Here is a 13,130-nt window from a genome sequence, read left to right on the forward strand (position 1 = left end):
GACTAAGGATGAGTCACAAATCGTTTATCACACGTTATAGTCGAGTTTGTGACATATTTGCTGACAAGGGCGGTTAGACGGGCCATCACAAAATGAGGCAGTTCGTCTCATCACCCCTTCTCAAACTGTAGGCGAATGAGACACCCTGTTTCTAAAGATAACTAATTCTCAAGTTAGTGTTGTGAATGCTCTTATCTTTATAAATGAGGTTTTGTATTTCGTACATCATTACTTTGTAATCATATGATGAACCATTTTTAATGTGACCGGGTTGGTATTTTTGTAATTGTTTCACTTTTTTCGTGTAGGGAAAGGATCAAGCTTGTGATGAACAATGGGCCAAGGAGCTAAAAGAGAATGTGCGGAAAGAGCTGGTGATGGGAGGATCAATGGAGCCTACGAAGTTATTGGAACTTATTGATGCGGCCCAACACCTTGGTGTAGCATATCATTTCGAAGATGAAATAGAGGAATGCTTAAAGACTATTTATGATATGTATGGGGATGAGGGGATAAATGAGAATAGCCTCCATAGCACCTCACTTTGGTTCAGACTCCTACGACAACAAGGCTTCAACGTCTCAAGTGGTATCATATAGTTCACATCTAGTTTTGTGTGTGTGTATAGGGTAAGATGAGGGTTCAAATAAAACTAATTGTTATGTGAGAAATGTGAAAATACTTTAAAATAAATTATACCACAACAATAACGGGTAAAATTAAAATACAAAAGAAGACAAAAATAAGAAGTGGGAAAAGGATTTTTGATCACACAAAGAAACCACTTAAAAATAAATTAAAAATAATAATAAAAAAAATTATAACTCAAAATATATATAAAAAACGAAAAATATAAAAAAAAACTAAAATGTTTCCGCCATTATTCTCGTTCAAAAGAAAATGTGAAAAAATAAAAAAAAAATGATGAAAAGATACATTGGTGTGATCAAAGACACAATGACGAAAATGAACAAAAAACACAATTATATAAAAAAAGACACAATAGATCGCAAAATATAACACAATTCCAAACAAATTATAGCACAATGTTGAGTAATATAACATAATATAAAGAAAAAAAGACACAATGTCAAGGAAAAAAGACACAATTAATGACGAAAATAAGCACAAAACATAATGATAAACAAAAATACACGACGACTTTTTTCACTTACCATTGTGTTTTTTTATGAGAACGAGAAAGACGGTAGAAACATTTTGTGTTTTTTTATTAAATTTTGAGTTATGAACTTCTTATTTATTTTTTTTTAATTTTATTTTACGGGTTTTTTTATGTGGCTACAAGTTATTCTTATTTTTATTCCCCTTTGTAGAATAACTTAACCTTACTATACCACATAAATAAGACACTTTAAAGTTTTAGAAACTATTAATTACAACCGATGGATCATATATCCACGGGTCTAAATCTATTGCTATACTCTTAACAATAAACATTGTTTATTATAATAACTCTACCCTGTAGGGTAAGGTTTATTTAAAAACCCATATGAGTTCAAATAACTCTGGAAACACTTGAAATTGAGTAACAATTATTTTTTTTTTAAACAAAGTGTAATATGTTATTATTATCACATAAAAAATTAACAAAAAAGTATTAAGTTATCTATGAGATATACCAGTAACACATTGGTATAATTTATAGGTATTTTTTGTAATTTTTATTTAATAATAATATATTGTGTTAAAAAAAAGAACTTAACTGTCATACTGGGTGTTCTAAAAGTTTCTCAACTAACTGAGATTTAAACTTATATGCCTTGTAAAGAAAAGTTAGCTGGAATGTAAAAAGGCAATAATCAAATGTACATTACCGTAAAAGTTAGTTATATATATTAAAATATAACTGTTTAGGGCGCGTTCGTTTTATGAAAAAAATTTTATAAACTGGAATTGAAATTGGAATGGAATGTCTGAAAATCCTCATCATGTGTTTGGTTAGTTAATATGTTATTGGAATGAAATTTTCTCCATTCTATTCATCTTCCGTCAATCTACTAACATATAAATAATAAAATAACAAGAAAATGATAATTTAAAAAAATCTAAAAAATAAATATCAGAAAATTAATTAAAAAATCGAAAATTTATTTTAAAATCAAACAAATAATAAAAAAACAAAAAAATGTATTAAATATATATACAAAATTTAAAAAAAAAACGAATATAAAAAATCTAGAACTACTAAAAAAATTTAAGAAAATAATAAAAAACAAATACATGTGTTTTTATGCTTGTCACACAATAACACGCCATAACAACACAATAAACAAACATTTGATTCGATTAAGTCCAAAAACCCTTATCACCCATCTTCATCATACATGTCTAGACCAATAATAAATTTAGCATATTGTCATATCTACTAATTAGAACATACCATACTAAAACCAACGTTCAAACACACGTAGAAAGTTTTCAAAATACGAATAAAAGTCTTTCCAACATATGACGACGAGTTGTAAACACCACTAATAAAAGTACCAAAATACGAACATATGACATAGCTAAACTTTTACTTAGACAACAAATGCCTCACCCAATCCTCTCTTTCTTCTTCACCCAAATCCCAAAAAGTCGACACCCTATTATAGTCACTTTTGATTTCTTCAATAGCTCTAAACTTTTCCAATTGAGACAAAGTTGTCATTTTTTTAATCTCGGAAGTGATCATTGTTGTTTTCTTTTCTTTCTCAAGTTCATACTTTATCCCTTCACTCAATCCGACCGACGTTTCCTTAAGACGATCACCAAATAAAACAACTCCATCATTGAAATTTTGAAACAAAGAATTAACTTGGCATGCACGTTTCCTCTTCTTACCTCGACCACTTGAAGTGTCTCAAATTGAACACTTGCATTAATGCCTTCATTATAACTAAACTCATCAAATTCATTATCCATTTGGTCCTCTAGTTCCTCCCTGTTCGCCTCTTCTTCCATCTTGACCACACTTTTGGCTCTATTACCTTGAGCTCGATCATTTCCGAAAATAACACACATTTCTTCATAATGAGGAAGACTTTTACATTTCCATTTATCTGATGTTGGATGTTTCTATTGACAAGATAAGATTATTATAAACAAAACATCAATACATTTTATGATTAACCAAATAATAAATAATAATAAATGTTAATAACATAAAAATCTAACACATACCTCAACATAAGCTTCCCACATGGGAGCTTCGGCGGTCACACAATTATGTTCTTTATCATAACAAAATCCACTAGTGTTTAACATATCTTGAACGATTACCCAGACTTTTTCATTGTTTTGACTCTTGATTCGATGTGCGGTCTAGCCAAAAGGTCTGTTTCGGGAAGTGATTCTTTCAACGATGATTCAAGATGTTGCAAGTACCCGGTTCTAAAGCCATTGCCGGATTTAAATCCCTTCGTGTTAACCATGTCTATAAAGGCCTCAATAAGTTTTGCATCTTCTTCGGCACTCCACCCTCGATATTTTCTACTGCTCTTCATTTCTATAGAAAAAACATGAACTAAAACAAATATATATATATATTGTTTAAAATTAGCATACACAATACAAGAACACAATGACATAAGCATCACCTAAATTCATAATAAACAAACAAAATCATCACAAAAAAAGTATTTAATAATCCAACACCACCAAAATAGTATAATCAACACAAAATATCATAAGCAAGTATTTAATAAATTCAACATCACCAAATAACTTAATCAACACAAAAATAGCATAAGCAATTAGTTTCTAAGACAGTTTTAATCAATTGGTAGCACTCCAAGAGTCAAACATGCTTTGGGCAAGATTGTTTCTAAATGTTGTCTACTCATTTGAAGTTCCGATATAAGTTACATTATCTTCGTCTTCCTCGTCGTCTTCATCCGCAATCACGTTGTCTACCTCGATCTCTTCCTCGCCCTCATCCTCATCCTCGTCCTCATTACCAAATGGATCTATTGGAATTTCTCTTCTTATAAAGTTATGAAGCAAACAACATGCCATTGTGATCCTATTTTCTTGGGTAATGGTACAGTATGAGTGATCTCTCAAAATTTCCCACCTTGCCTTTAAAATACCAAAACATCTTTCTATAACATTTATTGCGAACGAATGTTTCATGTTAAACAATTCTTTTAGATTAGTGTCCATCACGCCAATCATTTAAATGATATCTTTGACCTTTATAAGGGGCAAGGAAACCTTCTCCATTTGTGTATCCTGCATCTACCAAATAATAACCTAAAAATACATTATAGTTAATAAACACCAAAACTACCTCATTTTACTATATTTATTCTATACGCCTAAATGATATGTATATATATATATATATATATATATATATATATATATATATATATATTGTTACATACCCGACCTTGAAACTTTCAATCCATGTGGCCTATCAAGAGCATATCGAAGGACTCTACCATCAGCCGCCACACCTTCCCAACCGGGTAACACAATTATAAATTTCATATCTTGTGAACACCCACCTAACACATTCATAGCAATCTCTCTTTTTCTTGTTCTATATTTAGGCTTTCTTCACTAGGCACTAAACATATTATGTATGTTCCATCCAAAGCCCTTAAACAATTCTAAAATCAAAAGTACAAAAAAAGTGTTATTATACATATCTAATCCCTAATGCAAGTTACCAAAAAAAGTATAATGATTGCATAATACCTTGAACCATTTTCACCTATGATCAGTAGAATTCTCGGGAACATGTTCAGGCTTTTTAAGAAAAGGTGAATGCAATCTAATCATTGCATTACAATCTCAAGAAACACATATACTAATTATGTCTCCCAAACAATGAAAACTACATATTATGACCAATTCTTAACATTGTGAGCTTTGATGTGAATAAAGATGGCTACTTGTTCATCAATGTCCATATTCCTATTTGATTTTAATCCTCCAAATATTTTAAGCATGTCACGCAATTTGATAAAACATGCTCGAATGATTCTAATTTGAGATATAGACATGATGTCACTCTCATAAACATACATATACAATATTGAATATCGATCTAGTTTTGCTGAAGAGTGTCGAATCAGTGGTATATCTATTTTGTATTTGACTACCAACATGTGAAGTGAAAGCATAAGCAAATAAACAGTTGTAATAAGTTGGTTCCACTATGCCAAAATCAATGTCGTGTTCCTTTAGTTACGTTTGTGAGTTTGTAAACTAAGTAGAGCCATTTCCTATTTACACGTTACCAACACAAAATGAGTTAAAATTTGTTGAAACAACAATATTATGATAATTTGTATTTAACAAATTATATCAGAGTATTTCATCAAGCACAAATCTGGTTGAAGCATTTCATCAAACAGTTGGTGTGCTATGAACATTTATTAAAAATATTTCAAAATTTCAAAAACTTTTGATAACCCTTTGAAACGTATCCAAGAGTAACCTACACCCATTTCAAAAATGGGAATAATAAGAAGGATACCCCTTTCAAAAGATGGATTTTAAAATCAACTTTGATAGAAAATCATAACACTCAACTATAGTAGACCAATGTTAATAGCTACAAAATCATACATGAGATGTAAAAGTTCAAACAAGATACATAAATTAGGCAAGTATTAAACAAGAATTATAAACACAAAACATAAATTAAAGTATAAAAACCAAGAAAACCTAACTTGTGGTGGAGGAGAACTACGATGGAGAAGAACGAAGGTGGAGGACGGGAGGTAGACAAGCAAGACTGTGGTTCACAGTGATGGAGAATGGCGGTGGGGCATGGTGGTGGAGAGAGGCGGTGGAGCACAGTGCATAGTGGTGAAGAATGATAATGTGAAAGAACGACTGTTGTTAGGGTTTAATTAAACAATTCTTAATATTCCTTTTAAAACTGGTGGGATTTTAAAATCCTATGAAGTGGGATTTGACGGGATTCTCTTTCAATTCCAATTCCAGTTAATAGTGAAACGAACACAGGAATTTGTGGGATTTATATTCCCATTTCGTCCAGTTTCATTGAATTCCGCAAAATGAACACGCCATTGTTGTTTTTTAGTTATTAACTTAATATTTTGTTAAAAAAAATAAAAAGTCGAAAAAGGTGTTTGTGGGTTAAATTAGTCACTCAAATGTCATATGGCATCTCTGTAACACCCCGACCAAAGGCGGATTATACATCGGGGCGCCACATATTGTTTCATTACTCGTGACACTATTGGGTGTCAATATTTAATAAATATATTCATTCACGCATGCGCAACGTATACATAAGATATAAATAAACCAACATAAATCAATATATTATAAATCAAAATATTCGAACAGTAATAACTTGTCTTGATACATTTTAATCTAGGTCCAAAAGTAAAAACGTCCTATGTGTCCACAAGCTCCAAAACAGCTACTGCAAACCTGAACATGTGTTAAAATAAACGTCAAACACTTGCGTGTTGGTGAGAAATCAAGTTTAATACAATACATAGATAGCAATAAATCTGCGCGCAACACGTGTATGTCTGGTGTTTAACAAGGGTGCAATCAGATTGTGATCAAGCCTAAATAGATCATAGCTCATAGTTCATAGTTCAATCCGTGCTCCCAATTGAGCACAAAAACGAGAAAACATCTGTGCAAGTGTAAACAAAGAAAACCGTAAACGATAGGTCTCCCGTGTTCATCTAATGGATCCATGAAAACTGCGGAATAGGCCGAACAAAGCGGTTAATGATACACACATACAAATAAACAGCCAAGTAAACGTCCTCAACACATGGGATACTGCGCGACTAAAGTTCATAAACAAGTTTAAGACTCTAAGTTTGTACGAACACATGAACATCCCAAAACATTAAAAATAAAAAGGGATTAGGTACGAGATTACTCACTTGATAAAGATGCGATGATAGATAACGCAAGAACCAACTTTAAGCAAGCACAAGTTAACCTATAAACAAGATTATTGTTTTAATGATTTGTTTTAAGTCTTGATTATAAGTTAGCATAATTAATAAGTTATTATATATAATATATATTACCGGAAAAGCAGGAAGAACAAGGAGGAAGACGGAGGCAGAGAGGGAGGACGACAGAGAGAGCAAGGAGCAAGAGAGAATAAGAGAGATTAAGTGTTTTGTGTGTGTAGTGTTAGGAAAAATAATGTTATTATTTATAGAGAAACCCTAGGAGACATAAATCCAGAAAAAGGGGAAAAGATTCCAAGACAAACAGAACAAGACAAAACAAAAGATAACAAAAGATATGGCAGCTGCAGGGGGCAAGATAAAGCTGACAGGGAACAGAAAAAGGCATGGGAGAGGACAGATAAAGTTACTGGTTAAAGCATGGCAAAAGCAGATCTCAAAAGATAATGTCAGTCACTTTTTCTACCAACCAATGGGGTTGGTACGCATGCTGCGCCGAAAGTAACTATTCAGACATTAGATAGGTTAGGTCAACAGCTCAGAAGAAAAGACATTTACAAAAGCAAACGGCTAGAATAAACAGAAGATACAAGGGTTAAGCGCGGGAAGGCTGAGTGCGCGAGCGCGAAGGCTGGCACAACAATCCTTAGCGCACTGCGGGAAGAATCACAAATCCTTAGCGTGCTGCGTGAAGAACTAGAATTCTAAGCGCATCGCGGGAAGAACATACATTCTTAGCGCATTGCGGGAAGAACATGCATTCTTAGCGCGCTGCGAGAAGAGTTCTCTTCACGCATCGCAGGAACAAGATGTCTTCACGCAGGCTTCCATGTAAGGAGTCTGGCGCGTGGAGCTGCAGACATCCTTAGGCGGGAAGAACCAAAGGACAAGCAAAGAGTTAGAAGAAAAAGAGGGAAACAAGGCGGAAAGAGAGAAGGAAGAGGGAGGGGACGGCGGAAAGAAAGAGAGAGAAAGAGGCGGGAAGGAAATATATATTATTATTATTAAAAATAAAATATAAGTATAAATATTAAATAATAAAAGAAAGAGATCGGGTCAGAGAAACGGGTACCTGGGTCGGGTCGGATCGGGCAGATGTCACAGTCTCCCCTACTTTAAGAAATTTCGTCCCGAAATTTATCTCGAAGTAGGTTGCGCAGAGAACAGGTGCGGGTACTTGATCTTCATTTGATCTTCCCTTTCCCATGTAAACTCGGCTCCGCGCTTGGACTCCCAGCGAACTTTCACGATAGGGATACGACTGCGCTTGGTTTGCTTAACCTCGCGATCCATAATCTCAACAGGCTTCTCAACGAAATGCATAGATTCATCAATTTGAACTTCATCAAGTGGAATGTGAAGGTTCTCGTCAGCTAAACACTTCTTGAGATTGGATACATGGAACGTTGGATGCACATTACTGAGCGCGGGCGGCAGGTCAAGTCTGTAGGCAACTTTTCCCACACGCGCGAGAATCTTGAATGGACCAACATAACGAGGAGCAAGCTTACCTTTCTTCCCAAAGCGGACAACACCTTTCCAAGGCGACACTTTGAGGAGAACAAGATCACCAACTTGAAATTCGAGAGGCTTTCGCCTACGATCTGCGTAACTCTTCTGTCGGCTTCTGGCAGTCAGCAGATGATCACGGATCTTGGCGATTTTATCGGTTGTCTCTTGAACAAGTTCGGGTCCTGTGATTTGAGCTTCTCCCACCTCGCTCCAACAAATCGGGGAGCGGCACTTACGACCGTAAAGTGCTTCAAATGGGGCCATACCGATACTGGAATGATAGCTGTTATTATAAGAGAACTCGATCAAAGGCAGGTGCGAATCCCAATTACCTCCAAAATCAAGAACACAAGATCGGAGCATATCCTCAAGAGTTTGAATAGTTCGCTCAGACTGTCCGTCAGTCTGGGGATGATATGCCGTACTCATGTCCAAGCGAGTTCCTAGCGCAAATTGGAGAGATTTCCAAAAGCGAGATATAAAACGGCCATCGCGATCGGATATGATGCTCAAAGGAGTACCATGGCGGCAGACAATTTCCTTGACATAAAGCTGCGCGAGTTGCTCAACACGGTAGTTTTCACGAATGGGCAGAAAGTGAGCAGACTTGGTCAATCGATCCACTATTACCCAAATGCTATCATGTTTGCTTGCTGTCAAAGGTAACTTGGTAATAAAGTCCATCGCTACACATTCCCATTTCCACGTAGGAATTTCTGGTTGTTCGAGCAAACCAGATGGGCGTTGGTGTTCAGCTTTTACTTTGGAACAAGTCAGGCATTTAGCTACGAACACAGCAATATCCTTTTTCATACCGGGCCACCAATAAGTTATGCGCAAATCCTTGTACATCTTATCAGCGCCAGGATGAATAGAATACCGAGATTTGTGCGCTTCACTCAGGATATCAGCGCGAAGATTCTCATCAAAGGGAATCCAAATGCGATTGAGATAGCAGAGAATTCCACTCAGATTAGGGACAAAATGCGCTTCCGCGCCACACGCTAACTCGGCGCGAAGGTTACCATTACTGATGGATGCGCGCTGCGCGTCACGAATGCGCGATTCAAGGTTGCTTTGGATCGGCGCAAAGTGAAGATGCGTGCGCGGCAAGATACAGTTAAGTTGGCAGGGTTTTCGGCTGAGCGCATCGGCTACCACATTAGCCTTACCAGGATGATACCGGATCTCACATTCGTAATCGCTGATGAGTTCGTTCCATCGGCGTTGTCTCATGTTAAGTTCCTTTTGATCAAAGATATGCTGAAGGCTTTTATGGTCAGTGTAGAGGATACACTTAGTGCCATAAAGGTAGTGTCTCCAGATCTTCAAGGCAAAAACAACTGCACCTAGTTCGAGGTCGTGAGTTGTATAATTCTTTTCATGAACCTTGAGTTGCCTTGATGCGTAAGCGATAACCTTGCCTCGTTGCATAAGAACACAACCGAGACCTTGGTTGGATGCATCGCAATACACGACAAAATCATCATTACCCTCAGGTAGCGCAAGAACAGGAGCTTCACACAACAAACGCTTGAGCGTTAGAAAGGCTTCTTCTTGCTTCGAGCCCCAAATATATGGTTTACCTTTGTGCGTTAGAGCTGTTAAAGGCAAAGCGATCTTCGAGAAGTTCGAAATGAAGCGCCGGTAATAACCAGCTAAGCCCAGAAAGGAACGGATCTCAGAAGGAGAGGATGGCGTAATCCAGTTCTTGATTGCTTCAATTTTGGATGGGTCGACATGAATACCCATCTTGTTCACAACATGGCCAAGAAACTGTACTTCATCAGACCAGAATTCACACTTGGAAAGCTTAGCATAGAGTTGCTCAGCTCTAAGCTTTTGCAACACCCACCGAAGATGTTGCTCGTGCTCGGCCTTGGTCTTAGAATACACCAGAACATCATCGATAAACACAATCACGAATTTATCCAAGAAAGGCCTACACACCCGATTCATTAGATCCATGAAAACGGCGGGTGCATTGGTTAAACCGAAGGACATGACCAAGAATTCAAAATGGCCATAACGAGTTCGAAAAGCAGTCTTCGGGACATCTTCATCGCGGATGCGCAACTGGTGATAGCCAGAGCGGAGATCAATCTTCGAGAAACAAGAGGCACCTTGGAGTTGATCAAAGAGGTCGTCAATACGCGGTAAAGGATACCGGTTTTTAATGGTGAGTTTGTTCAACTCGCGGTAATCAATACACATGCGAAACGATCCATCTTTCTTTTTAACGAACAACACCGGAGCACCCCAGGGCGAAGAGCTAGGGCGGATGAATCCTTTAGCAGTCAACTCTTGAAGTTGGCTTGCCAATTCTTGCATCTCAGCGGGCGCAAGACGGTAAGGAGATTTAGCTACGGGGGAAGCACCAGGGACAAGATCAATACGGAACTCGACTTCACGAGCGGGAGGGATACCAGGAAGATCATCAGGAAAAACTTCAGGGAAATCACGCACAACAGGGATATCGCGAAGCTTCTTCTCTTCAGCAGGTTTAACCACATGGGCTAAGAATGCAACACACTTCTTCCGCATGAGTCTTCGGGCTTCGGCGCAAGACATAAGTTTAAGACCGCGGGAGGGTTTCTCGCCGTAGATATGAAGATCACCATTTTCTCGAGGTATGCGAATAAATTTCTTGGCGCAAATAACTTCGGCGCGATTCTTCGAGAGCCAGTCCATACCAATGATAACATCAAAGCTTCCAAGAGGCATGGGGATGAGGTCGATCAGAAAATCGTTTTCGTTAAGGTTAAGCGTGCAATCTTTAATCACCGAGTTAATTAAAACAGTTTCACCGTTAGCCAATTCAACTGAAAAATTATCTTTTAAATCGTTGCGCGGTCGCGCAAGCTTCTGCTCGAAGGCGCGAGAAATAAAACTTCGATCGGCGCCAGTATCAAAAAGTACAGAAGCATAAAATCCGTTAAGCAAAAATGTACCATTAACTACGTCATTATTCGCTTGCGCTTGGTGCGCGGTTATATTAAAAGCTCGTCCACGCGTCACTTGGTTCGAAATCTGGTTCACCGGATTCGCTTGTGTGATTTGCACTTGTAGTCTCGGGCACGCGTTCCGGAAATGACTGGGATCACCGCAGTTAAAGCACGATCTGGGTCGTGGGTTAGGGTATGTTGGTTGTGGGTTCTGCGGGTAAACTGGTGGTATTGGCGCAATTGGGTTGGCGGAAGGGACTCTACAGTATTCGGCAGAGTGACCAACGCGGCCACATCGGTTACATTGTCGACACGGGGTTTGGGTTGGGTGGTGAAGTCTACAGGTTGGGCAAAAGGGTTGATTTCCTGTGTAAGATTTCTTAGGTGGCGGGGCAGGGAGTGCTGGATTGGTTAGGGCATAGTTGTGAACTACAGGAGGTGTTGGGTAGGCTGTCAGTGGGTTAGGCGCGTAAACTGGAGGTTGATAAATGGGTTGCTGGGCAATGGGCGGGTTGGTAAGCGCATAGGCCTTGCGCCTGCGCTTGAGGTTGTTACGGTTTGAGGGTTCAGGTTTGGTTTCTGTTGGTTCAGGGACAGTCTTGGTGAGTTTGGTCTTCTCAGTTCCCCGCAGGAACAGGGTTCCTGCTCTGACATGGTTGTCGCTGAGCACAGCGGCCAACTCAATGGCGTCAGAGAGGGTAACTGGGTTTCTGGCCCATACAGAATCTTGAATTTCCATGGGGAGACCCCCAAGGAATTTCTCTATGGCTCGGCGGGAAGGGGTAACAAGGTGAGGGACAAGCAAACTTAGTTCATGGAAGCGCGTCGCGTACTCGCGCGCTTCACCGCTGTACTGCTTAAGATTCCAAAATTCCTCCTCCAGGCGCTTAACTTCGTTGGGAGGGCAGAATTCTCGCGTAAGAATTTCCTTAAATTCCTCCCAGAGCATGCTGGAAGCAGCTTCTGCGCCACGCGCATGAGCTACTCCATTCCACCACGTAAGCGCTCTGGATTCCAGGACACTGGAAGCATATAGGGTTCGTCTGTCTGAGGGGCATCGGGTATGGAGGAAAGTGTTTTCAATCTTTTCGAGCCATTGGAGCATCACGGTGGCTCCTTCAAGACCTGTGAACTTTGGAGGGTTACCCGCGTTAAAGGACTTAATGTTATAACTCGAGGTATTGTTTTGGCTCAAGGCTTGGGCTATTGCGGCGGCCATTTCCTGGGAACGTTGCTGTCTACGCATGCGCGAGGCTTCTCTTCTCTGAAATCGGCGAGATAGCGGAGGCATTCTATAAAAATTTTAATTTTAGTTAATATCTTGGTTTTAGCGCAAAGTTTTAATCTTATAAAGCTTGGTTTCACGGAGTCAGTTACAGTCAAAAGTTAAAGTAAAATAAATGACCCTAAATGCAGACTTAATAAAGGTAACAAATTCGAATCAAGAATCGACAATTCATGTATCACCATGACTTTCCGAATTCCCAATTTAAAATATACGGGCAAACGAGTATTGGAGATTGGCGATTCATGTATCACCATGACTTTTCAATCTTCAATATAAAACATACAAGAAAATGAGTATTGGAGGTTGACAATTCATGTATCACCATGACTTTTCAAGTCTCCAACCTCAGAACATAATCGTAAATGGAAATTGAAAATCAACTATTCATGTATCACCATGACTTTTCGGATCTTCAAATCCCAACAAACGAATAGGCAGAAAAAAATCAATAAAAATCGA

At 38.2% G+C, this 13,130-nt stretch overlaps 1 protein-coding gene across 1 annotated transcript in view; it reads left to right on the plus strand.

Moving 5' to 3' along the window:
* Positions 1-253: 253 nt before the first annotated feature.
* Positions 254-13,130, plus strand: part of LOC143582746 ((E)-beta-farnesene synthase-like) — a 34,954-nt gene continuing 22,077 nt past the window's right edge. The window contains exon 1 of the mRNA XM_077065237.1: positions 254-588. Coding sequence (XP_076921352.1) covers positions 378-588 — 211 coding nt within the window. The 5' untranslated portion in view covers positions 254-377. The remainder of the gene's footprint in view (positions 589-13,130) is intronic.

Source organism: Bidens hawaiensis, unplaced genomic scaffold, assembly GCF_021521415.1.
Source record: "Bidens hawaiensis isolate Kalapana, Puna unplaced genomic scaffold, B.hawaiensis_p1.1 tig00031915_1, whole genome shotgun sequence".
NCBI classification, from domain to species: domain Eukaryota; kingdom Viridiplantae; phylum Streptophyta; class Magnoliopsida; order Asterales; family Asteraceae; genus Bidens; species Bidens hawaiensis.